The sequence below is a fragment of the Euprymna scolopes genome, chromosome 22 (genome assembly GCF_053919585.1).
Source record: "Euprymna scolopes isolate OS-2025 chromosome 22, ASM5391958v1, whole genome shotgun sequence".
Lineage (NCBI taxonomy): Eukaryota > Metazoa > Mollusca > Cephalopoda > Sepiida > Sepiolidae > Euprymna > Euprymna scolopes.
The window spans coordinates 5,674,030-5,696,722 of record NC_136503.1 but is presented as its reverse complement, the minus strand read 5'-3'; the positions used below and the strand labels follow the sequence as shown (position 1 = coordinate 5,696,722).

Below are 22,693 nucleotides of genomic sequence, written 5' to 3'. Positions count from 1 at the left end.
GAGAGAATGAGAACAATATATTCCCGTGGGTTAAATAAATGATTCAGTTCAATATTTATACTGGTTTCAGAGTTCAATTAGAAGGTTCCTAAGTTTGAAAAGATGCACCTGAAGAAGATTATATAAGAAGCAATCTTTTAATTTATTCCTTCGGTTCAATACCTTTTAGAGGACAATGTTCTATTTTTGTTGTTTCTTTCGAATGTTTTTCTTTCTTTCTTTTTTTTTTTCTACATAACATTTTGCTGACTTTTTTTGAAGAACCGCTGCACCTACAAATTATTAAGAGTTCTTTTCTTACACTATTATAATTGATCATATTATAATTAGGGCTATGACAACAGAATATTCTTTTCCTTGTTTTGACTCTCGAGTATATATCCGACACAGTTATTCAACCAAGAACCACATCACTCTATATAAAAGCATATAAGATATCAAAAGATACACACTTGAGTCAAAACAATGAAAAAATATGCTGTTGTCATAGCCCTAGTTATTATACTTATATTTGAAAATGAGGCTACATCAGAAGGAGGTCACTCATCTTGTCAAGGATTGCCAGATTGTCCTTTTTAAAACCAAATTTCATGAATTTGGCCTTTTGATTTTTTATAAAGCAGAAATTCTATTTGGCCTTTTTTCAAAGGGTTACTTACTAAGGAAACAACAAGCAGAATTATCAATCATCTCCAAATTTCTGAAGAATAATGAATCTTTCTTCGAATCATATTTTCAAATACATATACTTTTTAGTATATGTTCCACACATTTTTTTTAACAGCAACAACGTATTTAATTTTTAGTGAGTAAATAAATCTCTGTATTTGTGTTTTTGTTTTTCTGTCTGGAAACAAAAACGGTGTAGCTATTTTGTTGGGCAATATCCAAAGGAATTATTTGGAACAGTCATTTACTGGTGAAAATTAAATATTTGTGGCTGAGAACTTATCACAACGAAAAACAAGTTTTTGAAAGAAACAATGGTAATATTGTTAAAGTATTTACAGTTGCCTCAATACATGTCTGATAATTGTAATTGTTTGGAAATCCAGCTGCCGCCAAGCAGCACCAAAAGAATGTTAAGATCATCATAGCAGCACAGGAAAACAACCTGAGCTAAATGGTTAGGATAATGGTTGCAAAGTGAATCTATCTATTGTTGGTTTTCATCTGCATCTCAAGCAACCTATACATTAACGTAATTGCAAAGAGGTTCACAAAGGTGATGCATTGAATCGTGTTCTCCTGTTCAGTTGGACAGCAGTTTCAAGGTAGGCTAAGCTGTATTACTTGTTGGGAAAATTGGGAAAAATCTGTTTTTTTTGTTTTTTTTGTTTTGTTTTTTAAACAAAAGATTTTGTCCAACCTGCTCGGCCTTGCTTCATTTGGAGAAAAAGGTAATCCTGATGTGACCACAAATTATGGCAAGTTGAATACTGAACAAATCAGATTTTTACAACATTCTGCCGAGTAAGAAAAGAACTTGGTGAATGAATGGGTGAATGAAGTGGACGCAAGATGTATATGGCTCTATCTAATCTGTGCTCTGCGACATTGAGCGGATAGATTACATTCTCACCAACATCTGTTTGATAGTTCACCCTAACAAATTATCATTCTGAACTGTTCTATTAAAGAGTCTCGTTATTAATGGTCTTTGATCTACACTGAAAATCATCTTCATAACAGAACTGCAGTATTGTGTTAATCAGCTCAAATGAAATAGTTGCAGCTCTAGAATGAAATCATCTAAACTTGAATGGCAGTCAACATAATTGATGCTCATCAACTTTGAACTTAGCATCCATCGTGTCTCATATTATCATTTATCTCAACGCAATGCCTATCCTCGACTCGTGCAGCCAGGTTTCATTTACATACTTCATAACACTTTGCACACTTACCTGACTCTTTCCTTGATCGAAAGTGATAACGCATCTGTAAATTTAACTTGAAGTTGTATTCATATTATGCGATTATTTTTTTGTACAAAATGTTTACCTGTGGACATTGTCCGATTAGAATAAAACTCTCATTCCTTCAGCCAAAGTTCAATGGCAATAATGATCTCGCTTGATTTCACTGCCAGAAAATGTCTAATCATTGTATATGATTAGACTTGATTTCTTTTTAAATGTTCACAGCAAATTTTGAATATGTTGATTTCAGTTTTCTGGGGGTTTTTTTTTTTTTTTGCAGCTTGCATATTGTGTGGTACAGTTTTTAGAAAAGGATGCTTCTCTAACTGAAGAAGTAAGTATCATTCTTAATACACCTATTTTGTCCTTTAGTCTTCAATTTCCCTGAGCAATGTTTCTGACAAAGGGGGAAGAATTGGTGTTTTCCTGGTTGGAAACTATTCACCTCACACTTATTGACTTTTTTTTTTTACCTTGAGGCAGTATTTTTTATTTATTTATTCTTTTTTAACTTCTTACATCAAGTGGCTTCATGTCTTGTCTGGGTCAATTTCTATTAAAAAAAATTAATAAAAAAATTTTTTAACTAAATTGTTTCAAGAGAAACTTGAATTTAAACTTTGTTTTGGATTTCATTTTAATTCTTGAACTTTTGTGCAAGGTGTCATAATTATCTCTAAAAGGGGTGGATGCTAAGAAGTGCAGAGTTCAGTTAGAAAATATTTAGTTAGAACGCTCTACTAGAAAATTTAATGAATGCTGTAATTTATCACAAGGGAAGTTAATTATTAAAGTTGGTATATGTTTCGGTCTTTTGACAAAACTGACAATAAACTAAATTTACATTGTTATCTGGATTTCAGGCTAAGATCAAAGTGGACCTTGTGCTGAATGTGTTTTTCTTCAAATAAATCCTTTTAGACATTACTCCCTCCCTTTTATTGGAGACAGCAAATAGTTTCATCCCCTTTCAGAAAAGGGATGGGTTCATTGCTTGTCACAATGAGAAAAAGATTAATGATTCTTAATAAAACAGTGAAATATTGATGCCAGATGGGATAGGTTTCATTGCTTTCAGTTTGTATAAAAAAACTTTGTCTATTGGGTGTTGTCATATTTGGTTATGGAAAAGTTTGTGCACATTTCAAAAATAGTCTGATCTATCGTGCAAGAATTTATTCAGAAGATTCTTTAAAGGCACAACCGAAACAGATATGATCTTCTTTCTAAATTATTTAAACACAACAAACATTTTGCTCAAGCTGAAGTATGAAATTTAATTTGAACAACTCTGATTGGCTTAAAACTGTCATTCCTTGTACACGTAAGACTACATTCGGTTTATAATTGCGCATGCAACTTTTACTGCCAAAACTGATTTCAAATCATTTTTATTCTTTTGCTATATTGTTTTCTTACCATAAATAATAGATGTGTCAATTGAATTAACCTACGTCATCTTAAAATGTACAAAAAAAAATGTCTGATTCTTAGATGAAATATTTTTCTTTGAAATTTGGCTTGTTTATTTTGGATGGGGAGGGGAGGCAATGTTTGGTGGAGCCTATTTTTCGACAAGCATGTTTTGTATTTTTGAGATTAAGATTGACTGTTTCGATTATTCAAACTACTGTTCTTATCTTGAATGTTCTCAATATTTCAGTTGATATAATCTTTGAACTTCAAGTGTCTTATCGAACTTGGAAATCATTTTGTCAAACTTAGGGATTTGTGTGAAATTTCCAACGGAACCGTTTATTTAATCCACAAAGGTAACATCCTTACATTCTTTCAGCCAAGTAGTTCACAATTTTATTCTTAGTATGGCTGACAGAATGAGAGCATGCTCCCCCGTAGATTAAGTAAAAGATTCCATTCGAAATTCTGTACAGATTCTGAGTGCAACAAGATCCACCTGAAGAAGGGCGGATGTTAGAGCAATCCGAACATTATGAGAATAACACTCAAGATGAGAACAGTGTAATGTTGTTGTTACACACGTGTTAATATGTAGACACTTGGGGCCCAACACGTTGTAGCAGAGTATGCCGCATGGAACAGAAGACAAGTAATAAATCACTTTTTTCCCTTGAACCATTTATTTCTTGGTACAATTTCCCAAATAAAATGTGATCGTGCTCCTTCTCTCTGACTTCTGTCCTCTCGAACGCTATCGTTGGTCTATGCATACGTTCTTTTTATAGTATTTTTCCTTACCGTGACATCACTTCGCAGATGGCTCAGCATTTGCATATAGCCACCATACACGTGTCCGCATTCTGTTACAACAGTAATCCAAATAATACAAGCACTAATCGGTATTGCAATGGTCTCCCCATAAGACTACAAATGCCTATTTTTACGTCTGCAAAGGGTAAAGTCAAACAAAACTAAGTTCAAAGCCTTCAAAAAATCACTGAATTGTTTCATTATTTTCTTTTATATGCTGGATTGCGGAGTTGAGTTTTTAGTTGAATTCATAAACTCATTGTGAAGTTGATTCCAACAAAAGATGTTAAAAATAACTTGAGTGCCTCATCTAAAATGCAACACCATCATGTTGCCTACATTATTCAAACAAATTTCAAAGTTGATTGCATGAAATTTCTGTTCAATTAGATTATCTAGGATCATTTTGAAAACATTTTTAAAGCTAAGACATGATCATATGGTGTAATAACACATTTCATAATTGAAATAACATTTAAAAAACATTTGTTTTAAATTAAAATGATTGAAGATAATAAAAAATATGGCATCTTCCGAACAGCACGGAATAAGATTTTTTTTTAAAATGTGTTCAATTTTTGCTCATACATTTTTAGCCAATGTCATTAAAGTTTGTTTTTAGTTTTATAGTCAAACCTAATATTTCAGTGAGTTAATATTTGTTTTCAAAGCTAATCGAGATATCAAGAGAAAGGCTTACAACTATATTTATGCCATGCATAAGTATTAACAAATGGATGAAACAAAACTAAGACAAATCAAACGTTGTCGTTTTCAAGTTCAATGTTAAGAAATCGTTGAACTGTCCTCTTAAATAATCAAATTTGTCCAATTTCGACTATTCTAATCCTAAAAATGTTGCCATCATCCATTTTTAACCCTTACCCATAAGTTTTGAACCTTGATAAGCAGTGACTAATTCGTACATTAAAAAAAAAACGAAATAAGACTGTGTAATATGCACAGTTCTATCTGATATATAAAAGTGTTTGGGAGTTCATTAATGAAGTTTTTGATGAAGGTTTTACGTTCCTTTATGCTTATGCATTCATGAGTACATAATTACATGGAATGATGAAATTATGGTTCTATTTCGATGAACCAACAGTTTTAAATTTCATTGCCATGTTAGTGGATACTGACAAATGAAAATGCATCTAATCTTAAAAGCAGGTAGAAATTACATGACATGACCCTCCCCCCTCTTTTTCTCCTTTGCTGTCTATAAGCTGTCATTCCTGTAACAGCGTTAAATAATGTTGCTCTTAACACTTTTTGTGAAATTTATGGATTCAGTGAGTGCGACTCCCTAACTTTCCTGATTGTTCAATTGTTGAATGGCTGCCATCAATCTACATTGCTATTCAATATTGAAATGGTGGCTGCAAGCAGAGACACATTCAACAATAGGCACCACCTTTTATCATTATTTTAGTTTTCTTATGTTTCTTGCTTTTCTGTTCGCCATTGCATATCCTCCTTCTACATCTCGACTCACAGCCTGCCATCCCCTTTTCCTTCTTTACTCCACATTTTTAAACTTGTAGATGAAAACTTTTAAACTTATAATAATATTCATTAATACAAAATTCATTGTGGTTTCCTTGTAAATATCAAATATCATCAAAATATACAAATCAACTGCGTTGAATGCAACAAAAAATGTCAACATAGATGTTTTTAAGTTTTCATTTTCTCTTTATTAATTGAACTAAAAATAGAATGAAACGATAAGTCTTGAACAGTACGTTTTCATTATTACGACAAATCGGGTGTTGTTGCTATTTCCGTTATTAAAGTTTTCTTTCAGGTTTTTTTTTTTTTTTTTTATAAACAATTTCAATAATTATGTCATACAATTATGGATTTATCTGATAATTGCAGTGAATTGTAATAAGTTTTTTATTTAATTATAGTGTTACAATGCGATTTTCTATTTAATAATAGTGTTACAATGCAATTTTTTAATTATAGTGTTACAATGCAATTTTTTTTAATTATAGTGTTACAATGCCATTTTTTTTAATTATAGTGTTACAATGCAATTTTTTTTAATTATAGTGTTACAATGCAATTTTTTTAAATTATAGTGTTACAATGCAATTTTTTTAAATTATAGTGTTACAATGCAATTTTTTTTAATTATAGTGTTACAATGCAATTTTTTATTTATAGTGTTACAATGCAATTTTTTTATTTATAGTGTTACAATGCAATTTTTTTAATTATAGTGTTACAATGCAATTTTTTTAATTATAGTGTTACAATGCAATTTTTTTAATTATAGTGTTACAATGCAATTTTTTTAATTATAGTGTTACAATGCAATTTTTTTAATTATAGTGTTACAATGCAATTTTTTTAATTATAGTGTTACAATGCAATTTTTTTAATTATAGTGTTACAATGCAATTTTTTTAATTATAGTGTTACAATGCAATTTTTTTAATTATAGTGTTACAATGCAATTTTAATTACAACATATAGTCTTACAATGCAGTTTTAAAAAATAAATTATAGTGTTATAATAAATAGCTTAAGAAAACATAATTTCTGAGAATCATGATGAAGCATTTATTTTTTGTCCAAGTAAATTCTTCATAAATGCATCATTAGAAGATATTTAATGTTTGGATGGAATTTGGACATTTTTTTACAATTTTATAAAAGAAAAACTTGATATGAGGGGGTAAAAAAAGTGATCCATTGACTCATCCATTGAGCTTGGTTATAACGAGTTTGTAAAGCCAGTTAAATGTTAAAAGAAAAAAAAAAAGAAAGATGGCATAAAATGTAAAATTAGTTTTTCTGCTTCCTGCACCCACCACTTCTCTCTCTTTAGCTACAGGCTCAATAGAATTACTACTTGTGTATTCACTTTTGTTTATAATGGACTATTCCAATATTTTTGGTCTTTTTTATTACCTTTAAGCAGTGAGATTGATAAAGGTTGATAGGTATAGAATAAGAGGCAGGGGGGGGGCTTGAACAACATACTGTGAGAGATCGGTCAATTCCAAATTACAGCTAATTAGAATAGTTAGGATGGAAGCTTTGTTAAACATAAATCAATTCCAGGACAGGAATATTGTAACATGTATTTTGTGTGATTAAATATATAGGTAAAAAAAAAAAAAAAAATGAAGAAAGAAATGTTTAATAACTCAGTTTCAGTATAATAATAGATTCTTAATTTGACCATATTTTGTTTTTGTTTTGAATTCAGGTTTAAAAAAAAAATTAAAAACTTTAAGTAATACTGGATACTGATAAAAAAAACAAAAAACATCATTTAAAGAAAGATGAAAACAATTTAAGAAATTTTATTTGGGACAGACTGCATTTCTCAATCACCACCTGTCAATCTGGAGACTTGTTACATTAAAAAAAAAATGTATCCACACCATTGTCATTATGAATTTCTAGAGATTCATTCCAAAATATGGGTTCGGCTCTTCAATGGCGTTATCTCCCTTGATCATAAATATTAATTTCAATTTTTGGCACTTGTACAGTTTAATCAATACATTAAAAAATGAAAATATTGAAAAAAGGTTACATTGTATGTATTCGTTTTGAACTGAAGATATCCCCCAAAAAAAATTTTTTACAGCAGAAAAACATTTTTATGAGAGCACGTTGAAGGCAGACATCTTGGATTTGTTTGAAATTTTTGTTTGAATTTTAGAAACGGCACGGGAGATAACTCCATGTAAAGCGCCGACACTACCTCCCCGTCTTTAATTCTAGCTTTTCTTCCGAAAAATCGAACCTTTTGCTCGGTATCATAACAAACTGTATTTTTGCTGTAAAACAAAAACTACTTGATGAAATTAAGTGAAATTTTTTTTTTGGAGAACTTCATTCCATAATGGATACGTACAATTTAAACTTTTTTTTCGATATTTTCATTTTTTAATGTCTTGATTAAACTGTACAAGTACCCAATTTTCTATTAAAATCTCTTTACATTGTCTTCAAGTATCATTTTGTTTTAAAGTTTGTGTTAAAGCAAACGATCATATTTATGAACCTTTTAACATATTTTTATTTAAATTTAAATCCGGTTTTCTTTCCTCTCCATACAATTCAATTCAATTATTCTTTTTCAGGCTGTGAAAGGACTTTTAAAATTCTGGCCTAAGCAATGTAGTCAAAAAGAGGTAAGAATTTTTCAAAGAACAATTTTACGTACTTAAAAGGGAAATCAATTTTCTCTTTCAGGTTGTGAAGCTTTTATTAAAATACTGGCCTAAAACGTGTAGCACGAAAGAGGTAAGGATCTTTTTGTGCTTAGCTGGAGGGTAATGGAGATAGGGGTGTGCCTCTTGAGTGTTGTCATGTAGCTCAATGGTTTCTGACCCTAAACGTACTGCCAAACACCCACTCACCCCTTTTATTATTGCTGGATACCAGTGTCCAGTGTTAGTTGCACATCGTCTATCCCAACTATTGAACCCTGCTTCAGTAATTTTGATTTTTACAGTCCAACATATTTTGTAAGTTTTTTTTTGTTTTGTTTTCTCCCTTTTTCACCTGGCTTTGAATCTGTTGATGAATTTGTTTTTGTATACATGTAGACCTTTTTTTTTTTTTTTATTTATTTGAAGACTCTTTTAAGATTGTTCAAATTAAAACAAGATAAAACTTAGTTTAAAGTTGCAACATTTATTCATACAATGTACTTTTTTTTCTTTTTTTTTTTTCTTTTTTTCAAGATTTATGAAAAAAATAAAAAGATGGAAAACCTAGTGGAATGAAAAAAAAATGCAATAAAATAAAACCTTTGATTTTTCTTTGTTTTATGAAACGTCATTAGTGATCTTAAGATTATCTTAACATAATTTTTATAAAAGATTTAATATTTAAAAAATGCAGTTAAAATTAATAATTTGATATTAATAAAGCATATCAACATATAAATTAGGAAATTATGACTTTCATAAATTTTTTTTATTTAAAGTTTTTTATTATATTTTTTCTTTTTTTTCAAATTGCTAACTAAACGAATTTTAATGCAGTAATTTTTAATAATATGCAATTTACACAAGTTCAATTAAAATATATTAGCATTTTATTCTTGCAAAAAATATATTAGCGAACATTTTCCATTTTAGTCTTTCAAATTTTTTCTGTAATAAAGAGCTTATCACTTGAAGTTTATATCCGGTTCTTAAAGTTGTACCACTATGGAATTTGGAAATCTTTAGGAACTAACTTTTTTTTGTTGTTGTTACCGTCAAAGTTTATACTTTTGTGGAGTAGGTTGAAAGTTTTTTTTTTTTTTTATATATTAAAGAAAGAATCCACTTTACAATATTCTAAAAAAGAGGGAAAGAAAAGCAAAATAAATTCTGTTTATGAGATCAGATTCAATAAATATATATCCGTTCTTTTATCTGAGATGAGGTTCATACTGGATTTTTCCATCCAGATTTGTTTGCAAGCAAAACTTATACTCTGACCAATGAGTCCCATCATCTGTTGACAACCAGAGCTCCAAACAGATTTTTACATACACCAACTGGTATACCCAAATGGTCATCCATTAAATGCTGTCCAGGTTCAATGTCACTTAACTCGAGTGATCTGGAGAACCGGAATGCCAATGTATGTTTTATATTTTTTATATGTTCATCTAAATAATCTAGGTTTCACTGAGTTTTAATATACCCCCATCTATGCTTCTGCAATATGCAATCAAATGTTATTCAGTTACACATTAACATATATTTCAACGTAGTTGATTGTATGCTTAGTACCAAATTTCTAAGATAATGAAACTACATTCCAAAAGTTCATAATCCACAAGACATTTTGAGAATACTGTTTAAAGGCTAATAATTATTAGCAGCAGTTGTCTACTGTTTTAATTTTTTTGTGAATGATATAGAGTGACTATATAGTTCCAATAGAGTGCTCAATTACAAAGGTAAGAATAAAATATTAATGTAAATATACAGGCCTTAGGGCATAATGAAAAGCAGTTTCATAAACAGATATAACCCAACTTTGAATGTCTAGGGAAAATGTGCCCAGTCGATTGTCAATCCAAATCCTCTGAAAGAAACCTTAGAAGAAAAAACAGAACTCTCCTGTTGGGAAAAAAGGCAAGTAAAAGTATAATTTCTACTTTTGGTAAAACTCATGTCTTTGTTTTCAGTTACAATCTAACAGGAGAGCATTCTTTTTCTTTTCTTTTTTTAGAGAGAATTTTAGATTGACAGTAATTTGGACAGATAAGATATATACCATTATACCCTACGCTTTGTATTTTTACATGTACACACACACATAAATACACACATCCATACACACATCCATACACTAGACACGTATTCATGACTTGTTTGATCATGATTCATTACCACTATTTTTTCTACTGTGATTTCATTTGAAAATTCATGAACTGCAATATCTGTTAAGAAATTCTTGTTGCATCACGAAATATAATAATTCTCTTTACTTTTCTATTATCCCTCTGAATAATATAGAAGTAAAGAGTCTTATTTGCTATTCAATTTACACATGTGTTTATGGCGTGTACGGATACGATATGTAAATTTGATAAGAGTTATAACCTAGCGCGAACATGTGTATGCAAATGCATTCGAAATGATGTCACTGTAAAAGAAAAGAAGACTATAAAAAAAGCAAAAGAACAATCACGTTAGAGAGGTGCAGCACGAAACGAGATAACGTTCGAGATCACATGAGTGACACCATGGCCGTAACAATGAGGAAACGTTGTTACAAAGAAAAAGTGAGTTCTTTTCTGTTGTTGGTCTCCTTTGTAATGTGTTAAGCTAACGTTACAGAGTTACTTTAAATGCTGTCAAACCTTAAGAAATGTTGAAGAGTTGTTGAACCAATATTAAAAAAAACGAAAGAAATACAAAAATGAGTGACTTATTTAGTCATTTACAAACTACAACTAATTAGAACAATTAAAGTTAAAGTTTCTTTAAAACATAACTCAATCTCAAGACTAAGGTATATTTTAGTATATATTTTGTGTTAATAAAGTATACAGGAAAAAAGCTTTAGGTAAAAAAAACGTTGATGAACTCACTTGTAATATATTTAGTTATTAATATGCAATTATCTCATTTCGTTTCAAAAGTTAATTGTATTATTTTTGACATTCCAACAATCCCCTTTCCTCCAAAAGACTGCATTCAAGAACTGTGCCAAAAGAATATAAAAAAAAAAAGATAAGACAAATGGATGACTTATTTAGTTAATTACAAATTACGACTAGTTAAAACAATTAAAATTAAAGTTTCTTTAAACATAACTCCATCTCAGGACTAACATATTTTAGTATGTATTTTGTGTTAGAAAAATATACAGGGAAAAAAATCCTTAGGTAAACAAATGTTGATCAACTCTCATTTAGCATGCTAATAGATGATAATAATAATAATAGATAATAATAATAATAATTAATGATAATGATAATAATAATAGATGATAATGATAATAGATAAGATATATCGTTTGAAATAAATTATTTCTATAGTGTATTCTTCTAGTCAGATAAAAAGTAAATGTTTAGTAATATTCTAAAACGTTCTAGAAATCGATGCATGTTTTTCTTTTTCATTTTAATCGTCAACTTGTACGTTCAGTCAAATGTGTATGTGTCTTTGCAGATTATAAATATTGTCATTTTTTTTTCGATTTATATTTACTCTCGGATTTTTCGTTTCATCCATTGCATGTTTTTTTTTTATAATCTCTCCATTTAATATATATTCTTGGAAGTTTCTTTAAAACTAAAAAAAAAAATGTCCTTTGTTGGAAAATTTTCTCAATAAGTCAATAATTTCCTGCATTGTTGAATCATTTTACTTACATGAACAAACAATAGTACCAATGTTCTTACAGGGATCATCAGTTGCTTACTATGAAACACTGTTTCGAGGATTTAAAAATAAAACAGTATATTAAATCATGGCTCCTCAGCAGTGTTGATCAAACACCACCACATTCAAAACACATGAACAAAAAAAATATTTTGGATACTGGATTTAGTTTTTTCCCTCCAGATAAATTTAGGCTAACCAATTTATATCATTGAAAAAAATATTTCTTACCTGTGTCATCCGTCCTTTTCTCCACAAGTGCATATTATGTACAAACTATTATTTTTATATTGTGTTTAGTTGAATCCATTCCACTACTTATGCCCCTCCGTTTTTTTGTTATTAGTTTTATTTTTATATATTTACATTCTTATTTACTTGTCCCATCTCTACAATTATTAGTTAATAAAAATATGAGGTGTGTATAAAATATGTATAAAATTAAAAATATTGCCCGGGTGTTTGGAAATGTGTGTTGAGCAAAAAAGAAAAAGAGGTAGTAAGAAAGCAGGCTCAAACCCGTTACTGCCAAGGAGGAAAAGAACAGAAAAAACCTGACGTCTTTGCTGTTATGATCACCGCCAAACCAGAAGTGACGTAGGTTTAAATTAAGGCTAGACAATCGAAAAGAGGGGATGACTTTCGAAAATATCGGTGAAAAAAGCGACTCCTCCCTGTAGAAAAGTGCCCAGTTGAGGGTTAAGATATTAATGTTTTTAGCCAATTTTTCGGTATTTACCGTCTGAAGGATGGAGCTTCAAAACGATACTGATCTTGTGAAAATTCGTCGCCTCTGTCGAAAGTTTTACGCAGACATGCAAACATACATACATTTATGACCCAAACTAATTAAAAAGCTTGACCTATCTCTGAATACCTTTTATGTAAAATTTCAAATGTTTAGACCAGAAATTGTCTGAGTAATTTGGTAGAGACCACAGAGGTCAAATTTTTAATTTTAACCCCTATTATGACCCCTTAACATTTATTGTTTTGGGCTCAAATAAAGTTATTAAGTTGGATCCATGTCCAAGGAACCCTTATCTAAAATTTCAATTGTTTATACTCAAAATTGGCGGAGGAGTTTGCTAGAGTTATAAAAAGTCAAATCGTTGAACTTTAACCCCTTAACAGTCAAATTTCTGGCCAAAAATGGATTACAAAGATTTTCCCGAATCTCAGTACCCTATATATCAAATTTCTAGTCTGTAGACTGAAAATTGACAGTTATTGCATAGGGAAATGTACACAGACAGACCCTTTCACTTTAATAGATGTAGATTGGGACATGTTATCATGAATAAAATGTGTGCGTTCTTGCGTTCAAATTCATTTTATTAAATCTATTTTTGAGAAAATGATGCAAATTTATTTTCACCTTCATTTTTAGTGTTCCATATCAGTTGTAAGATATCAGTGGATGATTAGGATGCCAATTACAGAACGATTAACTGACCAAAGTTTTGCAAAATCCAATTCAATCAGATTTAACTACTATTACATTTCTCATATTTTGCATTATTGTATATTTAATACTTATGTTCAGACAACAAGAAAAAAAAAATTATTTTGATAAATTTTTTTTCACTCCAAACAAGGCATATTGTCATTAGGAATGTAAGGGGCTATTATATTTGGGATTGTGTCTGACAGGGAATTGTGGGGAGTTGAGCAACGAGATGTTTGTTCACATTACATTTAAATTTCTGCAGGTTAGTACAATCAAGGAAGCTGGGAAACAGAGGGAATTCCAAAGTCCAGCAGTCTGGGGGAAGAAGTAGAAGGCTTTCCAGCATCTACAGACCTTCAACAGTGAAGGGGTGGGATTTTGCTGCTTGCTGGGCTAGTTGGGAGTATGTATGATGAGAGGGCACAAGTGCAATGAATAGCATAAAGTATAAAAATAAACATTTTTGTAATCCTATTTAAAAAAAATTAGCAAGAAAAGCCCATGTTTGTCTAGAATTCCCTGCCTATATTTAAAAAAAAAAAGAAAAATATGTATGATGTTACATAAGTTTGACTGAAAGAAAATATCGTACACCAAAAATCATGTAAGTTGATAAAATAGTTTTATTTTTAAAGTCAAATTTTGTGTGGGAACTGTGAGAGATGATCTCGTGACACCATATTGAAAATATTCTGAAATAGGGAGTTAATTCCAAAAAACTTCAAACTTGTGATATTTTAGAAAGCCATTCTTAACATGTGTGGGGGTGCATTGAAAAAAAACCTCAAATTTACTTAAAAATAATTTTCCTTATAAAAAAAAAAAAAGAACTACTGGATCAATTTACGTGTATTTTAGTGGATGACATTTCTTTTTTGTCATGGGTACATATATCAGATTTTATTTTTAATTTTGTTTTGTAAGATGGGGTGTTCTGGTGAAAGGCTGCAAAGAGATGTTTAGACACACAAAAAGATGCATTCACGTTAGACATCTAGTGATAGAAATGATATTTAAAGTGAAGTTTGACCGACTGATGTATCTGAAAATAAACTTTTTTTTAAAAATTGTCTGATTTCTCAGACTTCCAGGTATTTTAAAAAATAAATAAATGTTCAGTTTTTGGTAAATGTTCAAAAAATAAAATTTGCAACAGTCTCTCCTACAAAACCCTGCCAATTTCTTTATTCTCGAAACTTTTGTAATTTTACTCTATTTTTTTTTTATTTTTTGTCATCTACGCAAAATTTCTTTTGCCATTTTCATTCACTTTCTAAATTAATTCTTGTAAAATGGTTACTTTACTTCCACTTACAACAGACGTCTTTTGTAGACCGGCATTCATAGATAATGAATACAAAACATTACAATTCTTCGACGGAACATCTATTCAAGTAACAACATTAGAATTTCAAATGAATTCTCAAGATGTTTCATTTATTTGCAATGAAAGCTAAAGTTTTTATTCTCAAAACTAAAATTCAATTTTTGTTATTTTTCAAGTATGATCTCCTTGGCAATTGTGAATCATTTGGTTCTTGTTCTTTTCAATTTGATCATGTTGAGTCGACTCCTTTCAATTTTACAAGATCCCATATTGTTGACGATTCTTTGGCCTAAATTGCGATTCACTGCCTATTTCACCTGTGAATTCTATAGATTTTGGGATCTGGTACTAATCCAAGATCTACTCTGATCATCGAAAGCCACGTCTTCAACTAACCATTTTGTTTTTTCACCAACACAATAGGAAGCTGCAGAGTTATTGAGTCTGTGCTTGGTTCATGAAGTTTTTCATGATTGAAGGCTTCCCCTTTTTTTTCCTCTCATAGTCAGGTGGACGATTTCAGAAGTCTTAACCCTTTACCTTTTTTTTTTTTTTTTATGCAATAAATTTTTTTAATCATGAAACCCACACGACAGAAGTTAGCGTGCAACTGGCGCATGAACATAAAGAAACCCTCATTCACTTGTTGAACCATGCATAGACCTGTACTTTGAAGACCAGTTGTGCTGACAAGCCATAAGAATAAGAAATTTTTTTTTTTTTTTTGAAAGGCAACTTTAATGTACAATTTGTCAGTAAAGGGTTAACAGTTTTTAGTTCACTTTCTTTTTTTATATAGTTTTTTTTTTATAATTTATACTAGTTTGTTGGGAGGGAGGGGGGTCAAATTTATTTTATATATAATTTATGCCAGTTGTTATTTTTTGTTTTATATAAATATGATTTTCAACGTAAAATGAATTCATTAAATTATTAATTGAACTAAATTTTATAAAATTATTGCATTTAAATTGCTTCCAAAATTTTCAAATTTTTATATAAAAATGATTTTGCAATTTACATCTCATTAAATATTAATCATAAAGCAAAATGTATTCAATATGTTTATGATATAATCTTGAGAAAACGGATTTTTTTTTTTTTAGATCTGAAGTAATTATGTATGTAAAAATATATTTATGTATATATTATTAATCAAACTTTCAAGGTTTTAGCCTCAATATGTACATATATCTAATGAAGTAAAAGCGTTTTTTCTTTTTTTTTATATATACAGGTTACAGCTGTGTAAACAAGCAATGTCTAAAATTTGACTATGAGCACGCTTTAGGCTGATTCTTGATATGTTTTCAGAAAATATGTTCTCATTTTGTCCGCTTTCAGTAATTTCTACATTTTTTCCAACTCTCCTAATTCTCTTAAAATAGACATACATACTGGAAGTTGAAGTGATTTTTACTCCCACGCAAAATTTACTCCCACCATCATCGTAGGATACTTGATATCATCATTTCATTTTTTTTTTATACTTTCTTGCTATATTTTTCTGACTTGAATATGGGTTGCTCCTTTGTTTTTGCATCAATTTCATTAGCTATTGACAAGATATTTTTTTTTATACATTCTAACAAAATGACTTGATTGTTCATTACCATCCACATTCATTATTTGTAACTGTTTGCATACATATTTTTTCTTTTTTTTTTACTTTCTATTTTTCTCTTCATGAAATAAATTTAACATAACTTTTCTTCCCCAGGGCGACAGATATATTCAGTTTTGTGTTTTCATACTTCCATTTGCGTTCATTTACACATTTTAATAATATTTTTAACATTCATGATTATGGCCTCCACTTATGAGAAATGAAAATAAGGAAAAGTTTTTGTCACCGTCGTACAAATATAAGTGTTAGTTTTTATTTCCAATGTGGAATAGCATCAGATCATCCGATGTGGCAGAGCATCGAATTATCTGCAAACAACTCGTGTGTAACAGCAATATTAAAAGAAAGGAATTACTCGGTTTGATTGAAGTTTAAAATAGCATTTTTATGTACCCAACCAATACTATAAGAAACACTGTTAATTTTACTTATGTATTTCCATTGCTAAACATAGAGACAGGATGGTTGTATGTGAAGAATCACATTAACAAGATGTAAACAATGAGAATATTTCGAAAGTATCAGCGTCTTCAATCGACTTTGCATTATTTTTGTTCTATTTCCTATTTAAAACAATATTCCGTCTCATCATCTTGATAAATATGATGCATTTTTGGAAAGTTGAAATTTGGTTTGCAGATTTGTATCAATAAGGTGATGAAAGTGATGTAGCTGCGGACGTCAGCAATGATGAAAGTGATGTAGCTGCGGACGTCAGCAATGATGAAAGTGATGTAGCTGCGGACGTCAGCAATGATGAAAGTGTAGCTGCGGACGTCAGCAATGATGAAAGTGTAGCTGCGGACGTCAGCAATGATGAAAGTGTAGCTGCGGACGTCAGCAATGATGAAAGTGTAGCTGCGGACGTCAGCAATGATGAAAGTGCATTCTGAGAGAAGCAAACAAGATGATTCAAGTTGCTAGAATTAACATATCTTGGACATTTTTAACAAACAGTAAACCGATTTTTAGGTTTTAAAAAAAAAAGGGGTTTTTTTTTTTTTTTACATTACAGCTGTATAAACATAAGCAATATCTAAAACTCGGCTGTGAGCATGCTTTTATAGGCTGATTCTTTATATAAAAGATATGACAACTAAGAAGACGAATATAAGCAACCAAATTTAAAATAGGCTTAGGAGTAACAGAAATATTAAAGGAGAAAAGGAAAACATGTGGCTGCCATGTTTATATTTTTTTTAATCGTATTCCTGTATTCTAGAGTAGAAAAGTTGCATCCTAATAAGAATTACTGCTGTTGCATCTGGTGAAGTGATGCTGCTCACACTTTTTAACTCATTTGTCCAAAATCGACTATGCAGGGGGGATGTTCTCTGCAGTCCCATTCTCATGGAGGAGGCACCTTCTTTACTCAGTTATTACTATAGAAAGTGCTCACTGGCTTCAGTCTCTGGTTCCTCATAAAGCATTCACAGCAAGAACTCATTTTCTACCACTAATGCAAATAACTTTCCTTTCTCTATTTGTAACATGAAACAAAATTTCTATAATTTTTCCAAGAACTTCACTTCTGTAGAAACCTTGCCACAAAATTGTTTCCCTCAGGAAGGCTACACAACATGGTCATCTTCAAATCCAGTATCAATAAACAGAAGTCATCAAATTTTTTTATTCACTGCATTATTTTCAATCCTCTCATAACATTCCTCATCATTCCATTAACAGTCCTCTATTACATTGTTATAATGTTATGTTTTTGTTTGTTTTTTTACTCATGATAAAAAAGCCATTAGTAAAAAAAAAAAAAAAAATTAAAGACGCATTTGTTTTATCTTTGCTTTCTGCTTTTTTTTGGGGGGGGGTCATATGTACATGACGTCATCATAATAATAGAAATAGATCAGCAGTTATTTATTACCATTGCCGTTACACAATCACTTATTCATTCCTCGGTCCTGGATATGACCTTAAACTATATCCAATGGTGAGGCCTTGTGAGCTTTGGGGAGTATGGAGCCACCCTTTAATTGCCATTGCTCCCAGGTCCACTCTGACCCGGACTGGTAGTACCTGTTAGGGTCTCAACTATGGGTTGAATAGAAACCGACTTGAAAAAAAACAAATATATTCTATAAAAAATTTTTTCTTCAAAATCACTGGATTCGGCATTAAATAACCTGAAAAGGGTTGATAGGCCGTAAAAAAAAAAAGCAACCAACCATTATTCATTCCTCGTTGTGATATTCTCTTTTGGTTAAGTAATGTCATTTACAATCGATATCGAATACTAGCAGAGAGACAACAAATGTTCCGCACAATATTTTCATTATCATCAAAATCGGTGAAATTGCACATTTTTTAATCAAATCGATTGTCTGCTCTTGTTAGGGACCCACTGTGGTGCACCAGAAAGAAACTTCACGTGTCTTCCCACAGTGACTTATTGTATAATACATTGTAGTGAACATTGCATTGTGGCGAATCTACTTTTGACTTTATAAAATTATTTTTTATAAATAACTAGCGAGGGGTACCCAGCATTGCCCGGGTGTTTGTAGGTGTGTGTGAAAAAAAACGGGTGCCCATAAAAAAAAAAACAAAGCCTTTACAACGCGCAGTTGGGAAATAGTAAAGTGTGAAAAAAAAAAAACAAAGCCTTTACGACGCGCAGTTGGAAAATAGTAAAGTGTGAAAAAAAAAAACAAAGCCTTTACGACGCGCAGTTGGAAAATAGTAAAGTGTGAAAAAAAAAAACAAAGCCTTTACGACGCGCAGTTGGAAAATAGTAAAGTGTGAAAAAAAAAAACAAAGCCTTTACAACGCGCAGTTGGAAAATAGTAAAGTGTGAAAAAAAAAAACAGGTGCGCGTTTTTGATTGACGTGACGGCGATAGTTATTCAGCAGTTAGAATTTTGTGCGAGACGGTTTTTAATGAGGTCAATAAATCGGTTTGTTTGTTTTTCAAAACCCGCTCCCTCGTCTGATATGACAAAGTCGACATTGACCAAACATTCACTGCCTCTCGGCCTGTGATTAGAGTTGAGTTTCGCTTTTTTTTATATCGAAAACCGAATGTAACGCGTGCCGATGCGGGAAATGTGGAATAATTAACGATTGAAAGTCAATAAAATTAAATAGACAGGCGAGCTCCGTGGTTAAGTGTGAGATATTACAATTTATGGATGATAAAGAAAGTTTTAAGAAGTTGCGAAGCGAGTGAGTGCTTCTCTGAAAGAAGCCTTTTGTGTACATCGAGGAAAAGCGTACATACATACATACATTTTCGCTTTTATATATATATAGATGGTTTGAATTAAAGTTTAAAATGCAAAAGTCAAATATCATGGTTTAATTGTGCTCTAAACAGAAACATTCATTTCTAATGTGCCCCTGTCTTATCAAAGAACCTATTGTTTTGCGCAATGATAACACTTCTCACATGCATTTGTGATGTTAGACTGCATAACGGTGTTAACTTTGTTGTTCAAAACAGGACTGTTCCTTCTTTAATCCAATTTTTTGATTATTGATTTTCAATACAAAACCTATATAAGAACATTCCCAGATAAATAAAGTATATTTTTGTGAAATTTCATAAAAATCAGCCCAGCCATTTCAGAGTCCATAGGAATTGAACTCTCTCTCTCTCTCTCTCTCTCTCTCTCTCTCACACACACACACAATGCCTTCTAAATACCAATAGACTTCATCAGAAATTGGTGGGGCAGTATTTTTTTTATGCAAAATACAAGGACACTATATTATGTAAGGGGAGGGGGAGTGAAATAATTTTGTTTAGACTTGAAGAATTCAAAATTGTTATTTTTTCTGTGAATCTTCTCTCCCTCCCTCCCTCCTTCCCTCCCTTCCTCCCTCCCTCCCTTCTCTTTACCTCTCTTTGCCTTTTTTCCTCTTTTCTCGCTTCCTCTTTATTTATTAAATTTTTCTTGTTTTTATTCTCTGAAAAAATATACCAATTCAAATCAACATTGGAATAAAATGTTTGTCTTCTCATTCTGTGTGTTCCATAAAAAAGCAGGTGAAAAATGTTTGTGCCTATGATATAATCGTTGGGTTTTCTAAAGGAACTGACTTTATTAAAATCATGACGTTTTTCAATACTTTATAATTGTTTTTTTACAATGAAGATTATGAATATGGAACTGAGAACAAAAGAAATTGATCAAATCAAATTCTTTTTGTCTTATCCTCTTGATACATTTGGGGAAAAAAAAATTCAATATTCATAAATTCGGTTCATTCCACTTAACGCAAAAATATCATTAGTCAAAATGTAGACTAAAAGAAACTTGAACAATTGGACTTTTTTTTAATAACTTGTTGGATATCTCATCCATTGAGATTTAATCTATTTTGTTTCATATGAAACTTTTAGGGGCATCTTTTGTCATGATTTATAAGCATTGCTGAATTTTAAAAGTGGGATCTTTAAGCTATCACAATTAGATCTTTTTCAATCTCTGCCCTGGGAGGATGCTTCAAACAAAATTGAATAAAGATTAACTGTACATGTCGTAATTCTTACTCTTAATTGCATAACATGTTATCATAAAATACTTTCATTGCTGACAAAATAAAAACCTTCAAGAATCTATTTATAAAAGTCAGACTTTTAACCCCCACTTACTCTCACTAGTATTTTCGTGTGCCAAACATAATGATGAGCAAATCTGATGCAAATGATAATCAACAATAATGATAAGATGATGCTGGTAAGTAGAGAGTAAAGGATGACGTTTTGTTTGTCCAATAAATCTATCATCCGTTTTCTTGTAAGCGATGAACATCGCATACAGATTGTGTCTACCATCTGTGCATCACTGCATTTGTAATGTTGTATGTTTTTATGTTTGTTGTCGCCTCAGTTGCAAAGTAGACAAAGAATAGAAAAAAAAAAACTTCAATTCGCTTTTTCTTTGTGACGACATTTATTTCCTCATTGTTACGGCCGTCATCCACATAACATGATCTTGAGCGTCATCGATACCTCTTACAAGATCTCTAATGTGATTGTCCGCTTTCTCCTTTTTATAGTCTTTTTTTCTTTACCAGTGACATTATTTTGCATACATTTGTATATGCGTGTCAATGGCTATCGCATTTGGTTTTTATACACTGGCAGCCTTTTTAGCATGAGAGCCAATCTCCCATTGGTTGTCCAAGTCAAAGAAGCAATCTTAAACGTTAGCGTTATCCCAATATATGCACCAATACTCAGCACATTTGAGGAGGACAAAGTTCAATCTTATCACTACCTTTAAGCAACTGTAGATTGTATCTTGTCAAATGACTATATGACAGTTGCAGGCGATTGAGGTTGGCAGATATCGAGGCATATACCAAGACATTTTGGATATGCAGTGTGAGAATAAGTGACTTGTCAACCTTTCGACTACACGTTGTCTGCTCATCACAGCACCCTTGTTCCCATCACATGACTATTGTGCATCCAATCAAATAGATTATATCCTGGTCTTCATGAGATGAGTGAGCTCAGTAATCAACTCTCACATATATTGAGGCGGGGGGGGGGGTATAGGCAAATAGCTGTAACCATACACTACACATGCTGTATCAAGTCTGAATTTGTGACTGTAAAGTTCTCTGCAGTTCAACATAGCCAGTCTGAAGTGAATTGCTTTGGACAAGCTTAAACTCGTTTGAAACTCTTTTCCATGTTTCCAGCCAAAGGTAGAATGAAGCATGTTAGTCTGCCACGGTAGGGGGACAGCATAGATGCAGGTTTCTACATTCTACAACGACAAGCCTCTTATGATCCGGATGAACTGTAATGCATACTGACAAGCATTTGCTGAAAAGATGGAAAGAAATGCATCATCCAAGGATGCACATAAACTTTATCAAATGCTGAAGCAAACAAGTCAAGGAAACTCAGATTAGCGAGGGGGGGCTGCCCAGGGTGATATGGTGATCGTTAATCTGACTGTACATCACCTCCAATGACAGAAATTTATGCCGAGGTGTATGACTGCAAAATGGTGCCACTGGCAGTAGAGGAACTTCAACGGATACTGCATAACAATACTCTCTACAAGGATTTCTGCAAAAGTATACAAGGCTATGATAGACATCTCATTGAATTGGTGGCAACATTACAGTTCTGAAAATCTTTCAACAAGTCTGCAGTCTATGTACACATCCAACCCAGGACGGCTATCATATAAGAAAATTCCCACTATCCTCTACTTTATTGACTTTGCAACTGCCTTTAACTCTGTTTACAAAAACTCCTTCTGGTGCATCATGCGGGCAGGTGGTGCACAACTT

At 31.5% G+C, this 22,693-nt stretch overlaps 1 protein-coding gene across 2 annotated transcripts in view; it reads left to right on the top strand.

The window, feature by feature from the left end:
* LOC145243865 (serine/threonine-protein phosphatase 2A 56 kDa regulatory subunit alpha isoform-like) overlaps positions 1 to 22,693 on the top strand; it is a 381,258-nt gene that overhangs the window by 345,908 nt on the left and 12,657 nt on the right. The window contains exons 8-9 of one of the 2 annotated variants that reach the window (XM_080106935.1): positions 2,203 to 2,256; positions 8,376 to 8,426. In XM_080106935.1, the coding sequence (XP_079963061.1) occupies positions 2,203 to 2,256; positions 8,376 to 8,426 (105 nt within the window). Of the gene's footprint in view, positions 1 to 2,202; positions 2,257 to 8,263; positions 8,315 to 8,375; positions 8,427 to 22,693 lie in introns of both variants that reach the window. The other variant, XM_080106934.1, reaches the window with a different exon arrangement.